Source organism: Xyrauchen texanus, chromosome 29, assembly GCF_025860055.1.
Source record: "Xyrauchen texanus isolate HMW12.3.18 chromosome 29, RBS_HiC_50CHRs, whole genome shotgun sequence".
Lineage (NCBI taxonomy): Eukaryota > Metazoa > Chordata > Actinopteri > Cypriniformes > Catostomidae > Xyrauchen > Xyrauchen texanus.
The window spans coordinates 25,561,501-25,584,942 of NC_068304.1; the positions used below are offsets into that span (position 1 = coordinate 25,561,501).

Here is a 23,442-nt window from a genome sequence, read left to right on the forward strand (position 1 = left end):
GTCTTTTTTTCAGTTGCTCCCCAGGCAGTAACAAAGAGTAGCTCTATAATTTGGTTCTGAAAGCCAAGAGGACAGAAATATTGAAACCCCACTGAAAGACATTGGTGGGTTTTCTGGACTGTTAAAGTTATTTAAATTGGACAATGACATCCAGGAGGCCTATGACCCGCTCTTACTCAGGGAATGGGAGATCGGGAAGCCAAAATGGGGAGGATGTCTCGGCACCAAGTGGGAGGTCAGAAAGTTGCAACTACCTCTCCAATGTTAGGCCTGAAAACAGGTACAAAATTTTTTATTTTTTTTTTGGTTTAATTAAGCTTTATTTTTGTCTGTTTGTATTAATTAAAAGTCTCTCTGCTTCTGTTATAATCTTCTGTACCTGCCGTTTGAATGTTGCCTTTGATGTCTATGATGGTCTTTAGATCTAGCGATGAATTACTTTTACACTGATTCATTTTAGATATATTTAGGAAAAACATAAGTATAATATTGACTGATATTTACTGCAATCACTGATATTTATGGGGGGAAAAAACATATTCATAAAATATCCCATTTCATACAAAACCTTCTCTGGCTAAATGTTTCTAGTGCTGATGCTGTACTTATATTCTTAAATAAGTTGTCAATTTAGGAAGACTTTTCCCAAAACAATCTTATAAAACCTTGTATGCTCATGTTTTCATCAGTTTGTTTTTTTTCTGATGTTGAAACATCATTAATTAATGTATTTTAATTGTGGTTACCACATTGGTCATGTTGTGTTGAAGCAATACTATACTGCTAAAAGAGACCAAAACATGTATTGGCCAACAGTATTTGCATGACAGTATCATCATCCCTATTATTTCTATTATTGAAAACGGGGTCACAAGGTAAAACAGGGTCACTAGGTAGAAATTGTTGTCTGATGAGTCTCCATTTGATTTGCCTCTTTTAAATAGCTTTTCATCACACAGGTATTCAAACTACAGACCGTCGAGGTAATAAAAGCTTCCCAAAAGGTCAATCCTAAACTAACTACATTTCAAATAACTATCTATCCTCAAACAGGCCTTTGTGCTTTGGTCTTAAAATCTCAGATGAACCCCCAAACTATATCCAGTTTCATTTGATTGCAGTGTGATAATGACAATATTGTGTTTATTGTATACTTCAACTCCCCTGCCCCAACCTAAAACCCAAATAACCCCTGTATATTTGACATGAAACACTGGTTACAAAGCACACTATAAATGTTGCAAAGTAAACGTTTACTATAACCAAGCCTAAAAATAATATCCTCTCAACCCTATTCATTAACTTTGCAGCCTTTTCTACATTGACATCAATAATTATTACTTTATTAATAATACACTGTGTTTAAGCAAACCCTTTGCTAATGAGATTGACTGATTAATTAATGGATTGATTTGATGTATATATTTCTAAAATGGAGTCATGAAATATATTGTTTGTTAAAGATGACTCTTTGTATTTTCCATCTCCAGGAGTACATTATGTACCGTCATGGCCCAGTTGACTGAGGAGACCCAGCCATGTTTCGAGACCACCTTAAAATCCAAGGCAGTGTCTGAGACCTGTAATGTCAAATTCTCATGTGTGGTTACAGGTAAGTTGGTGAAATAAGATATTTTCACATTTTATGATTTTGTATGGCTTAAAAGACATAATGTCACATTAAGACTAACACCAGTTGAAATAGTAATACAGAAAATAAAAGGCAGAGGCTATTTGCACCAAGCGCAAATAGTGTTAGATGCTATTTGCACCTCTAATTATATATTAATATACAGTATAGGGGCATCACAGCAGTAAGTTAATTGAATTTATTTAGAGTCCCGCAGACTCAGGAAACAGGATGGGAAAAACTGTGGGGCAAAATATGGAACTGAACCCGGGTCGTCCAAACGACAAAAACACATACCGCACACCATGTAGTGACACGTGTGTGCGCAGTTTGACTATTTAAGTGCAAATAGCCATGTTGTGTGGCAGTTGCAATTTGCACCTGGTGCAATTAAAAATATTGTGTTTACTTAAAAATACCCATCAGTCACACTTTATAATAAGATTATAATCGTAAACTTTTGTTTGTTAACATGAACTAATAAAGAATACTTTCACTGCGTTTATTAATCTTGGATAAAAATGTTAATTTTAACATATACTAGTACATTTTTAATTTAATAATGCACTGTGAACTAATATAAACCAACAATGAACAATAGTACATTTATAAATTAACATTAACCAATATTAATACTGTAAATGCTGCAAATAATATTGTCTGCTGTTGGTTCATGTAACGAATACATTTACTAATGTTAACGAATAGAACCATATTGTGAAGTGTGCAATATACTAAATATAAAACACTGAAAAATATAAATTCTGTTAAATGTTTACTGAACAATAAGTAAACAACGGTTTACACAAATCCATCATAATTAGTGTGTAAAATTGACCAATATTTATTTTATTTAAATTGTTCTCATATAGCCCAAATAAAACTATTTGCAAGAACAAAATATTTTCTTGGTCAAATTACTGTGCCTTATTTAATTTTTTTTATGTAATTCAAGTAAACTGTCTGGATTCTTTTTCAGTGTTAAAATAACCCATGCACTTTTTCTACAGGATACCCAGCTCCTGAGCTAACATGGTACAAAGATGACATGGAATTAGATAGATACTGTGGTCTTCCTAAATATGAAATATTTCGCAATGGAAAAATTCACATGCTCCACATCTACAAGTAAGTTCAGACAGCACATTTTCAAAATGCCTTTCGATTTCTAAATCCTGTCCATTTCTGTTATTGTAAATCAATTTCATTTTTTAAGTTAACTTACTTTTTCTTAAATAATGCATTCACGTTACACTCAAATAAATTATATTATAGTAGCTTCATCTAGTGACTACACAATGACTATACCTAACTTGACTTCATTTGGCAGTTGTACAGAGGAAGATGCAGCCATATATCAGGCCTCAGCAAGAAATAGTAAGGGCATCGTCTCCTGTTCTGGGGTGCTGGAGGTGGGTACCATGAGCGAATACATGATCCACCAAAGGTTCTTCGCCAAACTGAAACAGAAAGCTGAGAACAAGCGACGAGAGTTGGAGGAGTCTCGCCTTCGTGGTAAGGAGAACATTCAGAAGGAACAATTAAATGTCATCAACCAGGAACGCTTACTAAGGAAGCACAGGTCTCCTGCTGGGACTGACCCAATGAGTTCTTCTCCTGCAACCCAGGACGGAGAGGGAAATGTGACCTCCCATGCAATAGACACCGATGAACAGCCAAGAGTTATAGAGGATAAATCTGATAATATCACAGTACAGGCTTCTGTATCAAACACAGAGGCTACAATAGAGAATGGCAATGAGCAACTCAGCCATGTATGCGACACTTTGGCGATAGTGACCTCAAAGCAGTCTGCCAAAGAGAAATTAGGCGAAAAGAAGATGCCCATTGCTAATGGATTTGATGAAGGAGGTATCATTCAGCCCAAACAGAGCAACAGAGATGAAGAGGATGGATATGAAGAAATGAGCCTGGCAAAATACTTAGCCAAGTCTGTGCAGTCACAAGCCGCTGAGCAACATCAGAGCTCTGTACAGACGCACAACACTATGGCTGTTGATATCAGTGCTGTCCAAGAAAAAGAAAGAGAGCGAAAGTTGGAGAAAGAGAGGAAAAGATTAAGAGAAGAGGAGGGGGAGCAATCAAGAGAAGTAGAGAGGGACAGAGAGAGAGAACAAGCTCGGGAGAAAGAAAGAGAGAAAAATGTACAAATGGAACTAGAACAAAAAGTTGCATCTGCATCTACAACCAAGACAGTGTCACACAAAGAGCCAGCGCATCAACACAAGTCAGCCATAACCTCGGTTCTCCAGTCCTTAAAGGACATATTCTTTGGTAAAAGTAAGAAGTCTACAGAGAAAGCAGAGGACACGAGGAGAACTAGTGATACGATTGGGGAAAATAAATTGTCATATGAGAAATACTTGCCACCCGCACAAACACCTCCTCAAGAACCAGAGCTTAAGATTTTGGTTTATGGTGAGGCCTCTGAGCATGATGTACCAAAGCTAGCAGAGGAGTCATCTCAAACTGTGGATTTGGAATTGAAAAGAAAGTTTCTACAGCAAACACAAGATTCAACTGTCCCCAATGAGACAGTCATTTCCAAATCAGTTGAATACATTTCTGAATTGAAAGCAAAAAAACCTGACTATGTGTCTACCACTCTTGAAAGACATCTTGAAAGTACTGGAGCCACACTCGAAATGCCAAGTAGAGCTGAGGAGGAGAGCAGCCCAGAAGAGGTGTCCCAAAATTCTCATTCACCACATTTCGAGGTGAGTTCATCACATTTCTCAGTTTGCTATCTGTTGATTTTGTCTCTCTGTAGGGCATTTTTTTCCAGCTCTATAGCAGCACAGCACATGGGAGCCATTTATAGAGAGTACATTTGTGTGACAAGACTTGAGTTTAATGACACCAGTCCGTGGCCAAGAGTACGACACAAAATATACTCAAGAGAACACAGTGGGTAGCTTTGAGATCTTTTGATCTTTGACCTTTTGTTGCTATTCTGCTTCTGTTGGGGGTTTCAGTATTTTGGTCATAGATAATTTTCAAAATAATTTTGCAACCACATTGCTTTGGGATACATGAAACATACAGATAAGAACCCCCAAAATTATTTAGACACTTTTGATGACTTTATTTACACCTGGCATCTGCATATGATATTAGACCATTTGTGCAATAATTCTGAACCAAATGGCATAAAGTTAATATTTTGTGGATGTATGTAACCACACGTTTGACAACCAGAAAGTGTCCAAATACTTTTTGAGTTAATTTTGAAGAATATATCTATTGTTTTATCATTTGAAACATAACAATCTTCTTTTAGTGAAATGTTTTGCTTAAGTGTGTTTGTGTGTGCTATATTTCTTTAAAATAAATGCCACTTTAATGTAGGGTTTAATAATTTTACTACTGTGAAGGATAATATTTATTAGACCATATCATGCTTTTTTTTTTTACAGTAACATACTGGCAACACTGTTGATAGCCAGTTACTGTAAACACCTAAAAACAATAAGCTACTGCAATTGCTGTGTACAGTAGTTTACTGATAACTGTAATTGGTGGCTGAGGTATATTACTTTAAAAATGTTAATTGTACAGTAACTAGCTGTAATTATCCCATACATTATTACTATTTAAAAAAAATATATTATTATTATTATTATTATTATTATTATGTTAAGTTTATTAATAATAAAGACACACATTAGTTAATTCTTTTTTGTATTTTTTTATTAGAGCATATAGTAATTCTACATAGTAAAACATTAAGTAAAAGTCTACACATCATATACAGCGATTAAAAAGGTAACAAGAATACAAATGTATACAGATTGAGGGAGTGGTCACCTACAGTCAGTGCAAAGCCACCAGGATCAAGTGAACACTAAAAGAAAAGAATATTTGATCAGTGTTAATGTTAAAGTCCCAAAATCTCCATGAACGTTTTGTGTTGCCATTCACATAAGACATGTTCTTGTGCCCAAAACAGCAAAATGTTGAGCAACGCAATGGGAAGGTGCAGTTGTTGAGACCAATTTTAAAACGTTACACTGCATTAAGTTAACTTTAATGGCATCCTTTCAAAAACATTTAAGTTTCTTATTTCTCCATAAATATTGTATTTATTTATTGTCTTAATTCTGCTTTTACTTAACTTGATGTTTTCCAATTTAACTCTATTAGACTCTAATCTACCCAAATGCAGCTTTCCTCAGACAGCTGCGCCGGACATCAGTGCTTGTACATGATGTAACGATCACTGTAAAGATTTACTGTAATTTACTGTAATTATTGAAAGATGCCACAGAAATTTCCCATGATGCAACGCATATTACAGTTAAATACTGTATGATTTTATTACAGTATTTTATTGGTAATTTTACAGTTATTTACTCTTTCAACTACAGTAAGGGTTAACAGTTCTGCAATCTCTGATTGGGATTCAAATGCCAATGTGAATTAAATTAAAATGTATAAATATCATAAGAAAAGAACAATAAATGTAATAAAGGTTTGTTAAAAGTTCAAAGTTCAAAAGGTTAACATGAATATAACACTAAATGAATATAAGAGGGTACTTCAAGTAAATAATTTAGGTCAAAGAGGTTCAGCTAACATAAAGTTTGGGAACCCCTGGTGTAAGCCCAAAATAACTCAAGTCACATTCTAAAGTAAATTGCTCTGCTTCTGCCGTATTTACGGCTCTCCTATGACTTTGAATGAGGCCACCTGGCCCTTTAAACAGAAAGTCTGAGTGAGAGACTGGCTGGATTTTGTCTTATCTAGAATAGAGACAATGCGTCAGCAAAAAAAAACAGACAAAAAAAAAAAAAAAAAAAAGAATAGAGCAATGAGTATACATGGCAAACTCCCCTTTAATAGAACACATTTACTCTTTAAAAAATAAAGAATGATCATGTCTATGATATGTAGCCTTATTCTAAAAGTAGAATCCTATTTTAGTATTTCCGGCAGATAAGTAGTCCACTTGGTTAATGCAGTAACAGTTATATTATTCTTATGAGCAACATGAAACAGCCCAATGACAATGGTTGTAAATACATTTAAATGTACTTTCTGTAATGTGACATATTTTCGAGTGAAACAAGAAAAAATATGTACTCTAGGTTGGAACTCCTAGAATTGATTGAATCATAAAAAGTGGTCTCTATTTGACAAGTGGTTAGGGAGAAACGGAAATCATATTTTGATTTACATTATAAAGGGAACATTATAAACACTTACTGATGAATCATGTCCTTTTGCATTAAAAAGAGCAGAACTAATTTTTGCATGAAAGAATTTTGTTACGCCCATGTTTCATGAATAAGGCCAAGCAAGACCAGGAATGTGCAATGAAAAAGTAAATATGGTACATTTTCATGTAGACTTGTGTGGTAATGTTTGTAAGTCAGGAGATGCTGAAGAACAGTTGTTGGACACCAAGGCAAGGAGACAAAACCTCTTTACATTTTCCACATTCTTTCACTTTCACAGTGTCTTAAAATAGTTTCTTATCTGTGTTCAGGGAAGTCACACCATACAAAGACTGCACTCTAACTGTTAAACTCATATGCTTTGTAAGATAAACTAATGTCAGCTGACAACTCAGGTCATTGAAAAGAGGGTCCAGATTTTTAGAAATCTTTCCACCCTTTTGAGTATGTGAACCTTATCTTTGAGTGCCAAATGGCTTATTATAAAAGAGATAGTTCTATCTGTTAAATCTGATTGGATGAGCATAACATATTTAGTTATTTTTATTATATTTTTTATTGTATTTATTTTTAATTCTCATTAACACTTTATTTTACAGTGTCTGTGTTACACATATTAAGTCAAGTCATTTTTATTTGAATAGTGCTTTTCACGACACACATAATTTCAAAGTAGTAAACTGTAATATCTATAAAGTCTCAGAGTGATCATTGTGTAGTTTGATTAAATGTGATTGTAAATTTAATATAAAAATAAATAATTAAAACATAATTGTGTTTAGAACCCGAGTGAGCAAGATAATTGAGAAAAAATAACCTTGGGAGAAATCAGGCTTACTATGGGGTCCAATTCCCCTCTGGCTAAATACCATGAATATAATGCCAATATTAGTTATTTTTGTGCAGTTCAATTCATGATTTACAATTTGTAAACAAAGTAAGTGTTAAGGGTCAGTATTTAAACAAAGATTTTGTAACTGTAAGATACATGAATAAAGTTCATCCTGGATTAATTGCAGGAGTTCACATAGATGCAATTGTCCTTTGTTAGTGTGCTGATGAAGGCTTTTGTTGGCAATTGGTAGTCTATGTATTCCATTTCAGTAGTGTAGTCCATCATTAGACCAATGTGATGCAGGCAGAGATCAGTGAGGTGCATTGCAGTTCAATCAGCTGATCATTTCGGTGAGGTTCGGTGGGGTCTATCCTAAATCCAAGGTTCAGTCAGTGGTATATGAATATAATATTAGCCTACATGTTACCAAAACTAATAACCTTATTTTTATAACATTGTATATTTACATGCAAGTGCACAAAACTGTTTCTCAATATTTACATGTAGTTAATAATTAATATTACTTTTATGTAAATGCACAGTAACACAAACACTCTAAATGAAAGTGTGACCTAAATCTGCAGTGTTTTCGTGTTTACATAATATAGCTCTGCAGGTAACTATATTAAGCAGTTAAGGTTTTTCTGTCTAAGGTATGAATGTGCACATGTTAGCACTTACATGGTTTTTAAAATGTCATTGCTCAAGATTAGACCGAAATGAGGCTGTCAGATTGGCAGTTGAACTATGATGATTGCATCATCCGTTAAAACCTGACTCTATTATTAGTCAACAGGGTAAAGTTTTGTGTTTGACTAAAAGAGGGGGGACATAATCTTGTCAAATGTTACTTTTAATTAATTCACATATGCTTTATATTGCAGTCGACACAGGATAAACATGTGATCACTTTGCACCTGCTATGCAACATATTTGGCTGTTTTTTCCTATTTTTAAAGTGGAAGTGCAACTATCCTAGTGTCTTGTGTGAAGTTAATGTTAGTTGTTGTGGTATGTCAGTTAGAGGAACTCTGCACATTCATCTGGACTCTGCAATAAAATGTGATGTCACTTACTGTCACAATTGAAAATGTCACTTTATTTTCAGTGGCCAGGTAATGTAAATGTGCAGTATGTACTTAAAATGCTGGCTATTTTGTCTGAGAAAAAAGTTAATTCATTAAAATACTTTTGCATGTGTTGATGTTGTTGTTGTTGTTGTTGCTGCTGTTGTTGTTTTCATTTCAGTAATCATAAAATATTTGTTCTGACTGAATAATATGAATGATATGGATTATATACAGTAGTTTAAAGCTTTACTTATACTTAGAGTTTGAAAACTTCAAGACATATGGTAACACTTTACAACAAGGTTACATTTGTTAACATAAGTTAATGCATTAGGTATCATGAACAAACAATTAACAATATAATTTTTACAGCATTTATTATTCTTTTTTAATGTTAGATAATAAAAATATAAATGTTCATTGTTAGTTCATAGTGCATTAACTACTGTTAACAAATACAACTTTTGATTTAAAAAATGTATTAGTATATGTTGAAATTAATATTAACTAAGATTAATAAATGCTTAAGGATTGTTCATTGTTAGTTCATGTTAACTAATATTGTTAACTAATGTTAACAAATGGAACCTTATTGTAAAGTGTTATTAATTCTATATTATAAGTTCATTCACTTTATCCTCAGTGAAATTCAGTGCTTTTTGACACATTACTTTATTAGTTTTATGGTGTCAGCCATATCAAATGTCACAAAAATTCTGAAAGGTCATAAATATTTGTTGTTTTCCTTCTACATACTCTGAAAGTTACACAAGGCTGGTAGAACAAGTGTACAAATTTTATATTATTTAAAATAAAACCGCTAAAAGGAACAATTAATCAAATTGAATGACAATAAATGGTAAATGTTAAAATCTTCTCGAAATATGTTTGCCTGATTTAAAATCAGTCTGTTATTTTATATCAAGCACTTGACTTATATTATATACATTGATAATTACAATTCATAGAGAAAAATCATCAAGCTGGAACAGAATTTGAAGGGTTCCGGATTCAATCCAAGTAGCTCAATGTCACGAACCCCGCTCCCTCGCTCCGCCCCCTCGAGCTTCCACGCTCGTTCCGCCCCCTCGAGCTCGCACGCTCGTTTTGCTCCCTCGAGCTCGCACGCTCGTTTTTGCTCCCTCGAGCTTCCACGCTCGTTTTGCTCCTACGAGCTCTCATGCTCGTAGCAGGTCTCCCTCCTCGGGCTCACATGCCCGCTCCCAATGGCCAGAACATTATGACCACCTGCACTCGTCTCTATCACCCCTTTATTCGTTTCACCTGCACTCGTCTCATCACCTTTCATTGTTTACACCTGCACCTTCCCCTATAAATACCACAGCACATCCGTTTCAGGGGTGTTGTTATTGTGTTTAGTTTCCCGTATCTTTGCCCCCGCTAGTCTCGTCTAGTTTTGATGTCCTCTTGAACTCCTCTTGATTACCCCGTTAGCTTGCCAGCTCCTCGTTCCCCTAGTACCCCTGTCTACTCCCTTTGTTAGTTTACCCGCCTCTCGATCCTGTTTACCCCGGCTTTGACCCTCGCTCCCCTCGACTACTCTCCCGGATTGGCCTCCTTTACTCTCTTTGATTCCCCGGCTTTTGACCCTACGCTTCCCTCGACAACTCTTCACTGGATTTGCCCGTTTGTACTTTTGCCTGCTTTTATTGTTAACAATAAAAGCAGTTTTTGACTTACATTGTGACTGTCTCATCTTGTGTGTGTGTGTCCGGGTTACAGAATAACCAACCTCACCGAAGACAGTCACAATGCATCACGCGGAGAATTCGCGCAGCTCACTAGAGCGGAGGTTTTCAGCGCACTCTGCCCCAGGATCTACCGGTGGGAGTCATGATCGCGGCTCACAGCCCAGGGCCAGCAGGTACGTCGCGATTTTTGATTTTTGTCACCCTGCGTCACCTGTGTCTGCCCCTGAGCCCGTTTATGCTTCCCATGCATATTTGAGCGCCGTGAACTCTCCACCCCCGGAGAGGTTTTTTGGCTCTTCGGACGCTGACCAAGGGGTTTTTATGCGAGGCAGCGGTTGTGTAACTCATAACCCCGCCCTCGACATTAAGGAGCCAGCGGCCCGACTCTTGGGGTTGCGTCAGGGGAGTCAACCCTTGGAGGTTTTTGTTATGGATTTTTGTGCCCTGGCTTACCAGGTGAATTTTGATGAGGTGGCTCTGAAAGACATTTTTCAATGTGGACTGAATGAGCCAACCTCATCATTCATGCCAGGTGGTCACTGCTCTCTCAACCTGGCTCAATTTATTGACCTCGCCCTACTGTACGCTGGTTCCACGTTTACTGTGGGGGAGGCAGAAACTGAACCAGCGTTCCATACCACGGCCCCCGTCTTGAAGCCTACCACGGCCACCGTCTTGAAGCCTACCACGGCCCCCGTCTTGAAGCCTACCACGGCCCCCGTCTCGAAGCCTTACACGGCCCTAGTCCCGAGGCCTGTCACGGCCCTAGTCCCGAGGCCTGTCACGGCCCTAGTCCCGAAGCCTGTCACGGCCCTAGCCCCGAAGCCTGACACGGCCCTAGCCCCGAAGCCTGACACGGCCCTAGCCCCGAAGCCTTACACGGCCCTAGTCCCGAAGCCTTACACGGCCCTAGTCCCGAAGCCTGACACGGCCCCAGTCCCGAGGCCTGTCACGGCCCCAGTCCCGAGGCCTGTCACGGCCCCAGTCCTGAAGCCTGTCACGGCCCCAGTCCCGAAGCCTGTCATGGTCCCAGTCCCGAAGCCTGTCACGGCCCCAGTCTCGAAGCCTGGCACGGCCAGCGAGTCAACACCCATGCCTGCCACGGCCAGAGAGTCAGTGCCCATGCACGCCACGGCCAACGAGCCAGCGCCCATGCCCGCCACGGCCAACGAGCCAGCGCCCATGCCCGCCACGGCCAACGAGCCAGCGCCCATGCCCACCACGGCCAACGAGCCAGCGCCCATGTCTGCCACGGTCGGCGAGCCAGCGCCTGTAGCATCGACCACCCCAGAGCCAGCGCCTATAGCCTCGACCATCCCCATGGCCACGTCCCCTGTTGGCCGAAGACGTAAGAGAAGGAAGAGGGCCCCTTCTCCCCAGTCTCGTCTTGTGCTCAAGACCGCAGAGGCGCCCCCGGAGTCTCTGCCGGGTTCTGCTCTGCCCCCAGAGCCTTCCACGGCTCTGCCGGGTTCTGCTCCGCCCGTTCAGGGCTCCTCCGTCCCTCGAGTCTCTCAGGGCTCCTCCCCCTCTCAAGCCTCTCAGGGCTTCCCCTCTCGAGTCTCTCAGGGCTCCTCCTCCCCTCAAGCCTCTCAGGGCGTCGTCTCTCGAGTCTTCCAGGGCTCCTCCTCCTCCCGAGCCTCTCGGGGCTCCGTCTCTTGAGTCTTTCATGGCTCCCCCCCTCGAGCCTCTCGAGCCTTCCAGGGCCCCACCTCTAAAGCCTCTCGAGTCTTCCACGACCTTTTTCCCCGAGCCTCTCACGGCTATACTCCCAGAGACTCCAGAGCCTCCTACGGCTCCGCCTCCCGAGCCTCCTACGGCTCCCCCTCCAGAGCCTCCCACGGCTCCATCTCCCGAGCCCCTCACGGCTCTGCTCCCAAAGACTCCAGAGCTTTCTATGGCTCCGCCTCTCGGGCCTCCTACGGCTCTACCCCCTGAGACTACAGAGCCTGCCAGGTCGTCGCCTCGGGGACCTCTCACGGCGCCACCTCCATTGGCTCCACCTCCTGAGCCTTTCAGGCCTTCGCCCCTAAAGCCTCCTTCGGCTCCACCTCCAGAGCCTTCCAGAACCCCATCTCCAGAGCCGCCTACAGTGCCGCCTCTGATGGCACCGCCTTTCACGGCTCTTCCCTGGCCCCTTGACCCTGTCCGGTGGCCCCCTGACACTCTCCCTGTCCTGTGGCCTCTTCCCTGGCCTCCGGACCCTATTCCTGTCCGGTGGTCACCTTCCAGACCCCCGGACCCAGTCCCTGTCCTCCAGTTGCCTTCCAGACCCCCTGACCCTGTCTGTGCCCTACGGCTGCCCCCTAGATCTCCCGACCACCCGCCTGTCCGCTATGTTCCCCCAGACCTTGCCTTGATACTGCCCATTGACCCCATGGACTGTCTCATTTCCCTCTGTGCCCCTTGGACTGCCCTCAATTTTGTTTGTGTGTTTTGTGGTTCACAGAGTTTGTTCAGAGTTTTTTGTTTGTTGGGTTCGTCCAGCACCACTTCCTCACAACCGAGCGCGGCCGTCAGGAGCCGTCCGTTTTAGAGGGGGAGTACTGTCACGAACCCCGCTCCCTCGCTCCGCCCCCTCGAGCTTCCACACTCGTTCCGCCCCCTCGAGCTTGCACGCTCGTTTTGCTCCCTCGAGCTTCCACGCTCGTTTTGCTCCTACGAGCTCTCATGCTCGTAGCAGGTCTCCCTCCTCGGGCTCACATGCCCGCTCCCAATGGCCAGAACATTATGACCACCTGCACTCGTCTCTATCACCCCTTTATTCGTTTCACCTGCACTCGTCTCATCACCTTTCATTGTTTACACCTGCACCTTCCCCTATAAATACCACAGCACATCCGTTTCATGGGTGTTGGTTATTGTGTTTAGTTTCCCGTATCTTTGCCCCCGCTAGTCTCGTCTAGTTTTGATCTCCTCTTGAACTCCTCTTGATTACCCCCTTAGCTTGCCAGCTCCTCGTTCCCCTAGTACCCCTGTCTACTCCCTTTGTTAGTTTACCCGCCTCTCGATCCTGTTTACCCCGGCTTTGACCCTCGCTCCCCTCGACTACTCTCCCAGATTGGCCTCCTTTACTCTCTTTGATTCCCCGGCTTTTGACCCTACGCTTCCCTCGACAACTCTTCACTGGATTTGCCCGTTTGTACTTTTGCCTTACATTGTGACTGTCTCATCTTGTGTGTGTGTGTCCGGGTTACACTCAATCAACAGCATTTGTAGAATAATGTTGGTTATTATACAGACAAACATTTTGACTCAACCCTCGTTAATAAAAAAAATGTATAAAAAAAAAAAAACATTGCAGTTACTGTGAGGCACACAATGGAAGTGAACGGGCCAGTCCCTAAACATTAAATATACACAGTTTCAAAAGTACAGTGACAAGACGTAAACATTATACAATACATTTTAGTGTGATTTTAGTGTGTAAAATCTCTTAGTGTCATCATGGCAACAAGGTAATAATGGATATAACTTTACACAGATAAGGTTTGTTACTCATTTTAGCACAATAAAAAACATTTTAACATTTGCAATGTTTACATCTTGTGGCTATACTTTTGAAACTGTGTATTTTAATGTTAATGGACTGGCCAAATAAATATCCCTTATAAGTACCTTAATGCAGCCGTGGTTTTTGATCATTTGATATGAATCTATCAAAGATACAGTTACTTTTGGCACATTTAATGTTCCTGTCTAAATGTTTCCATACTAAAAGATGGCACATTTGTAGTAGTCTTAGTTATGTAGGAAAATGTAAAAAGTCCTTCAATCTCCCCAACATATATTAAGATAATGCATAATCATTAGTATTACTCATAGCTGTATTTTTTAGATTAAACCTTTATGGACTGGCCCCAATCACTTCCATTGTAAGCATCTTACTGTAGCCATATTGTTTTATTAAATGAGTGAGGTATGAAAATTATTATTTGTGGAAATTAACATTACGCCACAAATGCTGTTGACTGAGCGTAACTTGCTTTGAACCCGGAACATTCCCTTAAGTCATTGATTAGACAGTATGATCTCAATCATATCAATCACTTTTATAATTATTTTATTTATTACAGTCCATGTATGCATGGCCAAGCATTGAGCTCTGACCTAAGGGTATCAGAACCAAGCAATCAAACCAAGTTTGAAATAGCAAACTTCAGAAGCTCTATATATTTGCATTTTATGTCAGGGCAATGAGGCCCCTGTGTTACCTATTTAAACAAGGAATTGTTTATGTCTCCAGGCAACCACTGAGCATACCAAACCCAGCCGCAATGAAGTTCCTGGCATTCTGGACTTCACCAATCCTTCATGTGAGACTGAAGGTCTGGAATTTACCTTTTCTGTGGATGAGGTCATGCAAGCTGCTGAGGAAATACATATGGTAGAGGAACAGGGAGTCTCAGCGGCCCCCCTGACAAACCTCAGCATGACAGACCTGGAAAGCATGCAGTGTTGTGAGAGCCAGCCACAGTCTCAGCTTTCACAGCTAGCTGACGATATATCTGTCACTATGCATGCTGAAACCCAGTCAGCACAACTGAGGGTGGATGAGAGCAAAGAGTGTGTTTCACACTCAAATGAGAAAGTAATTCCTTATATAGAGGAGGCAAGTGTTATGAAAACACAAGAGGGAGGTTCCCAGACAGAGAAAATTAAAGAGAGGATGGATGATACAACAGAAGGAGAATTTTTCACAACAAGGGAGAATGACTTTGTAATGAAAGAGTCAGCCCTTCCTGTAGATGTTGTTGAAAGTAGTACAGAAGATGATATGATTGATGAAAAAGACTTGTCACCAGCATTGGGTCTAAATCAAGAAGAAGCTTCTGTCTCTTGTTTGCATGAGAATGGAATGGAAATAGATGTTAAACCAGATGAAAAATCTATACCAGTACTATATGTTAGTTCTGAAAAGAATGAAGAAGTTGTAGCTGACTCTGCTTCAGTGAATGACTATAATATGGAAGAAAACAAGAATGATAATAGCATGCCAAGTCAGGATAGAAGTGTTGAAGAAAAGGGAGGTTACAGCATTGAAGATAAAATGGACAAAAACAGTGAGAAAGAGAAGGATGATGCAAATAAGGAAAAGGGTCATTTTAGCACTGAAGATAAGAAGGAAAACACCAATGAACAAAACAAAGATGATGTCGAGAAAAATACGAATGTTTTTCTAGAGCCAGAAGCGTCCATTGTGATTCCAGAGAAAGAGATCTACAAAAATGCTAGATTAAGAGCTGAGACTGAGGTCATGGAAACTCAACCAAAGCCATACAAAATAGATAAACCGAAAATCTTTACCAAAGCACAAGCTGAGAGGCATTTGGTGGAGAAGGACCAGCAAGCAGCCCAACCAATCATAATTCTCCCTGACACAAGGGAAACTGTCATCAAAAATGTGGCAAAGAAGAGAGCCACACCACTCATACCAGAAATCAAGGTTACAGTGCCAGAGAGAGTAAAACAAGAAGAACACATTATCTTACCCAGAGGTAATGTTCTGAAATTAGAGCCTGAGCGAGTTATGCAACCTTTAACACATGAGGTTGCACATATATTTCGAGAAAATGACAGACCAAAGGATGATGCAACAAGAGCATCAGGAGAATCAAACAGAGCTCTAGTTATTCCAGAGCATTTAGGAGTGACAAGGAACATTCCGTCGGCACCTCCAAGGGACATATCACAGGAAGTAAAGCTGAAAAATCTAGAAGCACGAGTGAGAGGTGGAGAAACACAAGGAAGTATTAGCAGTGGTTGGGACAGAGAAGATGACAAAAGTATCCCTATAATCAACATAGTTGATCTTGAACAAGAGCACACATTTGGCCAGTCCTCACTTCCTGGCATTGTAATCTCCCAAGATAGCGCTCAACCTCGAACAATTCCTCCCAATTCCATCATAGATGCAGACAGACATGCTAATGGCAGTTTAAAAAAGAAAGAAGATTCCGAAACTTCAGTGGTTATGCTGAAGAATGACAGTGACCATGAAGCCATGTCTTCTGAGAAGACAAAAGAGCAGCTCATGTCTCAACTGAGCCCTGATATGCCATTGTCCTTATCTACAAAAACACTTCAAAATATTTCAACCCAAGACACAGACAGTCTTCCGCTTCCAAAAGACACAAGACTAGAACATGAAGCTTTAGCTGACAGGCTTCAAAGAGACAAACCTTCCATTGAGAAACTTGGCCTTACAGCCCCAGTGGGACCTACGCTCCCTCCACTTAGTCCTGCCAGTCTGAGAAGGCTTATGGCAAAGAACAACCCTAATTTAGAAAATCAGGGGTCCATGTCTGGTGCATCAGTGGATGGAAGTGAAAAGAAAGGGGAAGAGAGTGGAGGAAGCACACCTACATCCACTCTATCCTGCGAAAGCAGCCCCAAGATGAAGCGACGAGACAGTCTCACCCTAATCCCCTCCGCCACGCCTGAAGAGCTGGCCTCTGGTGCTCGCCGCAAAATCTACCTCGCCAAAACCAAGTCTGAGGATGAGGGATCTGACACGCAGGGTAAGAGAGACAGCCCGTATATGTCACCTAGTCAGGCACGCAGGGCCGCATTCCTGCAAGTTCAAAGTGGGCAGCAAACACCACCCACAGAGAGACGTTCACCACTGATGGCCCGCCGCAAGGCCACGTTAGAGGTGCCAAAACCTAAGGAGGAGAGCACAGAGGTGGCAGATAGTGCAAAGACAGAAACAAAACCAGCAGAAAAGGAGAAGTTGGACCCCTTCAAAGGTAACACGTGTTTATTCTTATGTACTAGACCATTTGGGTAAGTAACAGGAACCAACTGGATACTTCCATATAAACAAGGTTGTCAAACCTGCACAAAGAGGAGCTAACACTTCTGTTGTTTTGCAGAGAAGGCATTATTAAAGAGCATAACAGTATGGTTCTGGAAGTAAAAATCCCATAATTTTTAACAATAACTTAGAAACCTTTTAAAAAAGACCTACCATGAGCTCCAATGTTGTTAATGTTATATGCTTCAGCTAAAGCCATCGGTCTTCATGATTTAAAAATAAATTGTTTAATAGCAGAATTTCTGGTGAAGAACTACACTATACATGACCCTGAAAATCCTCGAATCAGAGAAATATGACCAGCAATGTATGCAAAAATAGTTTTGCTTTGACCACCCACTTCCATGAGGCACTGTGAATGATGCAATCAAGTCTTCCTAAGTTTCATTCCTTATTTGACCACAATTTGTATGCAAGACTCTGCTTATCATTATGGTTAATCTCCTTACAGTACTTCTTAAGCACACCTTCAAATTTTGCTGTAGACTCTGACAGTGTTCTGAGAGCAGCTGCTAGTGTTGGATATAGGAATATAGTGTTGATATATGTTTGATATGGGGTACGAGTAAACACTAGGGAGCTCTTAGAGAGCACTTATCTTTACCTTGTTGCCTCTGTCAAGTTACTCTTGATCCCTTTTCCATTCAGCTCCTCAGGTTATCCGCAAGATTAGGGGAGAGCCGTTCTCAGATGCCTCAGGCCACTTGAAGCTGTGGTGCCAGTTTTTCAACATCCTTAGTGATTCCACCATCAAGTGGTACAGAGACGAAGAGGAAATTGTGGAGATGGAAAGATGGTAAATGCCTCAGTAATCATTCAGACAGATCTAAAATGTATAACGGGTTAATTCTGTCATCATTTACTCACCCTCATTTTGTTCCAAACCTGTATGAATTTCTTTCTACCATGGAACATTCTTTTTTCTTTGATGGAATTTTGGGTGAATTGTCCCTTCAACTTCATCTAAATGTACACAGTTTTTAAAACAATAGGGTAAATTGGACAGTAACTTGCAGGTTTAAAGTTATTGGGTTAAAAAAGTATCTATAGATGGAAAACTGCTAATGCAGTAAACCTTAAAAGCTGCAAACTAAATGTTCAACTGCATCATAGACCGTTGTCATTAATTTCTTCCCATTCTGGAGTTACTTGACCATTATATCATGACCCACACAGCTGTGAGGTAGAGTCTGTAACCCCACACTGCTCAATGTCAGATTCACCAGGGGGATATTACAATCTAAATGTGTTTCTCACAGTAGCTGCATCAGCACAGTGATGCTGTTCTTGCAGCCATATGCCCTTAAAATGTCATCAATGCTTGTTTCTGTAAAACGCTGGCCTCATGTGGCTTTAAGTTTGTACAAGCAAAGACCCCATGAAATAGCTTTATCAGCACAGCAGTGGTGTTAAAATTAGCATACTAACATACTATTCTTACTATTTCTGCAATAAATATCATGTATACTGTGAATTTTATGCAAATCTTCTGTACAGCTGCATTTTAACTTTGTTTTTATAATTTGATCAAACAGCAAAAAGTTACATAATTTGACAAAAAATTTAATTCAACATACAAAATGACAATTTTTGTTTTTGTCCAAATGATAAATAGAAACGTGTAGCCTACGTGTATATAACGTGAGGAGGTCACATGACAACAAAAGAGCAAAATAGACATATGTCATTGAATAATCTTGTTTCACCACCTAATTTTAAAGTACTTGGTAGTACACAGTGTCAGGGGCGTGGCCACAAGGGTGGCACGGGGTGGCAGCTGCCACCCTAAAAAAATACCTTTGCCACCCCATTTGCCACCCCAGATGACAGCTCGGATACGGAGGGGCGTCGGCTTAACTTCCCCCCATCTTAGGCTACTTCAATCGATTGGGTCACGAAAAGTACTTATCAAATATGATCTATAATTCACAATAGTTTTAGTTTTAAGTCTGATGTCTTTATTATGTAGATAAAGTGCATTTCTGCCCCTGCAGCAGGCTAGTGTAAGCGGCAGATCGGTAAATCCACGGGTGACGGGCGCTAGCGGCGCTGCTGCAGTAGCCTGACTGGAGTCTTGGCGGACTCGTCTCGGAGGAAGAATGCGCTCGTCTTGTCCAGAGTGGACTCGAGTAGCCTATAGTTGTGAGAATCTCCACGAATCACGAAAGCAAATTTTTCATTTGAATCGCATATTCTGACAGGTGTAATGGTATTGAAATTGTCATTCAAATCACAGTGATTTCAGGAGACAAAACTTGACAAAAAAAGCATGTGGAGAAATTATATGTGTTAACTATATAAATGTTTTTAAATTAATATATTAAAAGCTTTTTATTTAATTTTACATAAACATAATTAAAACATATATTCAACATTTAACATATCTCCAAGATGATCTTACTTGGTTTGGGATTAATTACTAATTGCTATTAAAATGTAAATGTATCAAAAGCAAATATAGCCTAAGCAAATATTAAAATGGCAAAGCAATAAAATGTCTGTGCAAACTAAATAATATTTATTGGGACAGTGTTCGTCATATAGTGATGTCACTGGCATATCTTAAGTTCACCCCTCCCCCATTCTTTAATCATTTCACCAAAACTACAACATGTGGCAGGCCCGCGACCACCAGGCTGAAGCCGTTTAGACTGTTTTCTTTTTAATGCACAGAAACAGGTAAAGTCAATCATGTGTCTATCTTGCTCGTTAATCTACAAAAGTTACCTGAGTGGTGGTTGTTATAATGACTTATGTATATTTTCAATCAATGCAAAGTTGCTATCGTTAGCTCATTAGGCCATGACGACATTGTCCGCGGCGACACAAGTGGATTTTTTTGAAAGGGCAAGTAAGTAAAAGACATTTACTTGCCTGACCGGACAAGTAGCCTGATTAAAACTTCAGTGAGAAAAATAACTAGGAGAAAAGCGAGAACGGTTCTGATTTTATTACATTTAACGTTAGACAGCGATTACAAATATAATACTGTATTTCTGGTAAAGCTGAGGCCAGCGCAGCCTGTCTCATTGTGAGAGACTTTAGTGGAGAAATCAAACCAAATGAGCATAACAAAACTCACAGAAGAAACATACATTCAAAATGTTGAGTTTATTATTAATAACATGACTATGTTTTGCCGAATATTATTACGATTGCAAATGTTACATTGATTTAAGTTAAATAAACAAGTAGTTCATATTAAGTTACTTGCATTTTAGACACACTATTAACTGTTTTTGTTCTATTTTACCATCGAAAATAGTTCTAAACAAAGAAAAACAGCACTCAACGGTGTTTTACTAAATGATTCATCGTTTTGAATGAATCGGGTGAATCAATGACTCAGTTATTAGACTAAGTGACTTGCTGCCACCTACTGGCAGTTTAGTTTGATGTTCAAAAGTATCATACATTTTTTTCCAAAAAAATCTTGAACCTTTTAAAGAAGTCTTCTTTGAGCTTTTCCGTCTTGCAAAAATAGCTGTTGTGCTACCTGTGAGTAGTGCCTCATGTGAGCGCAGTTTCTCTACGCTGAAACTTGTTTTAAAACACACTTGCGCTCCACTATGTCAGATGGTAGATTGAGCAATTTGTCAATACTTGGTACTGAGTCTGAGCGGTCAAAGGCTATAGACATGGATGTTTTCCTTAAACGTTTTTGTGCACAGCATGGTAACCGGCGAATTCAGCTCTTCTGATTTTTTGGGTTCTCATGTTTGACTATTTGTCTGAGTCAGTCTGACAGTCTGTTTAACTGGTTAACATAATCATTTACAGTAGTATTTCTACTTCTCTGTGTCATATTCAGATTTTTTTTGTACAGATAATGAGTTAATGGCTGCTGCCTTACATGTTTGACTATTTCATATTTGAGTCTGATACTGTTTTGCTACTCTGGTTGCTCTTAGCTTTGCTGCTTTTATTTGTGTTTTATGTGATGTTATGCAGGTATTATTTTCGCATTAGTTAGGCTATCTGGTTGTTCTGTAAAGAACTTTGGTCCGCCTAGTGGCTGTTGTAAATCAGTTAACAGGAACTGTTGTAATCAGTTACAGTAGTATACTGCATCTTGCAGAATATGCATAATTTAATTTAATTTAATGCAAGTTTTATTGTTTGGTAATCAAAATATTCTGGATTCCTTAGCTTTTTGATCAATATGAATAAATAAATGCACTTTGAGTACAAATTAAGGAATCAATTTATTTTAATTACAAGTGTTTGTTTCTACCAGTAATCTCCACTAAAGCAAGGGCATACACTCATACACACTCTCTCACTCTCTCTCTCTCTCTCTCTCTCTCTCACACACACACACACACACTCAAAAACATACTCCTACACACAATGTTAGAAACAGATTGAAAACGATTGTACTTTAAAGATTTCTTATCCAACGTTAGTATTACAGCCTTCATCTTTCAGTTGAAATTGCTGATAGTTCAGCTTTTTATTGTTAGCCCTCTCTGAACATCAGAAATTCATTAAAATAAGCACATGTCCCTCATAACCAGTATAACACTTTTATTTTAATTTTTTTACATATTACATGGGAAGCCTAGTTGTCACCCCTCATTCAGCTCTTGCCCCCCCCCCCCCCCTTTGCCACCCCAAATATAAAATCCTGGACACGCCACTGCACAGTGTATACTGTACTAGTATATTTAGTAAGTAATAGGTTCGTTTATCATTCCAAACATAGCCGCATTTTTCTGTCCACTGCTGGGCCATAATAACAAGCAATTTCATCTACAATTTACAGAAGAACACACTGCTTCCCCAGTCCTGAACTCTACAGTAGTTACAAATATTTACTACTAATAAAACATGCCTACACAAACATTAAGCCATAAGCATTCAATCACATTCTTAAGCCTTCTAAAAGTAAAAACAATAAAATAAAATAATAAGAAGTCATACTTTACAAAAGACATCAACAGCAATGTTATTACCTTGACAATGGATGCACCAAAGAACCTATCCTACTCAACCTATCTACTGTTACAGATAAAACTGTAACCTAAAGTATAACCATTTGGTCCAGGATATTATATAAACAAAGTACACATTAAGATTCTGGCATTTTCTCACCTTCATGTTGTTCCACACATAAGTTTTTTTCTTCTTCAGTGTAACACAAAAGGATACTTTTAGCTTCATTTCCAAGCATTGAATACCTATGGCTGTCAAGCTCGAAGCACCATAAATGTTGTCCATATAACTCATGTGCTATAGTCTATGTTTTCAAAAGTCGTATGACAGTTTTTGTGTGAGTACAATTGCTAAAATTGTCAATTGTATACACTGTATACTGCCGAGTACTTAAAAATAGGAAATTAAACAATATTATTCAATGATAAATATCTTCAACAGTACCATGCTATTTTGTTGGCATACCACTCCATTGGCATATTGTTTTTGGCATATGGTTTATAGTAGGGAAGTATGGATATTTAGAAGCAGTGAAAGTTTTCATCCACAAGGGTCGCTTGACGGCTCAGAAAGCAGAACCCTCTGTTGAGCCTCAGGACATTTTACATCTCTTATGTTATGCCTGTACAATAAAAGTCATAAAAAAATGTAATAAAATAAAAACACCTGTTAATTGGAAGTATTCATTCCTGTGGATAGAAATTCTCTCCAGCAAATCTATTTCCAGTAATCATAAATGACTGCAATTGGTCAGTCCTGAACAGAGCTGAGAAAAGAAACAGGTACCACATGAATAGGTCACCAGTGTGCCACTTGAGCAGAAGTCTGAACAAAAATGTATATGTCAAATTAAAAGAAGCTCTCTCTCTCTCTCTCTCTCTCTCTCTCTCTCTCTCTCTCTCTCTCTCTCTCTCTCTCTCTCTCTCTCTCTCTCTCTCTCTCTCTCTCTCTCTCTTTCTTTTAGTGCTGGGGATGAGAGTCCAGTGGCAATGGCCATAGTCCAGGCTTCCAGCAAAGACTGTGGAGTTTATGGCTGCTCTATCAAGAATGAATATGGGACTGACATCACTGATTACTTGCTCAGCACAGACAGTAAAATATAACTATTGGGTCTCTTCATCAACATAATATTTAATTAAGATTTTGTTATACCTTCACCTACTCTTCTTTCTTTCTTTCTTTTTTCTTTCTTTCCCCTTTGCCAGTACTGGCAGAATTTTTCTTAAGGGATGATTTAGAAGGTAGGAC

The 23,442-nt window shown here is 39.7% G+C and overlaps 1 protein-coding gene across 5 annotated transcripts in view; it reads left to right on the plus strand.

Annotated features, from left to right (window-relative positions):
- LOC127623254 (alpha-protein kinase 3-like) overlaps positions 1-23,442 on the plus strand; it is a 30,605-nt gene that overhangs the window by 646 nt on the left and 6,517 nt on the right. For 4 of the 5 annotated variants that reach the window (XR_007968040.1, XR_007968041.1, XM_052097619.1 and 1 more), the window contains exons 2-10: positions 14-280; positions 960-983; positions 1,491-1,612; positions 2,641-2,758; positions 2,961-4,368; positions 14,689-17,191; positions 17,908-18,055; positions 23,159-23,286; positions 23,400-23,435. Coding sequence is in view for 3 of the 5 variants with exons in the window: in XM_052097619.1 (XP_051953579.1) it covers positions 144-280; positions 960-983; positions 1,491-1,612; positions 2,641-2,758; positions 2,961-4,368; positions 14,689-17,191; positions 17,908-18,055; positions 23,159-23,286; positions 23,400-23,435 (4,624 nt within the window). In the remaining 2 variants the exon portion in view is untranslated. The remainder of the gene's footprint in view (positions 1-13; positions 281-959; positions 984-1,490; positions 1,613-2,640; positions 2,759-2,960; positions 4,369-14,688; positions 17,192-17,907; positions 18,056-23,158; positions 23,287-23,399; positions 23,436-23,442) is intronic. The other variant, XM_052097620.1, reaches the window with a different exon arrangement.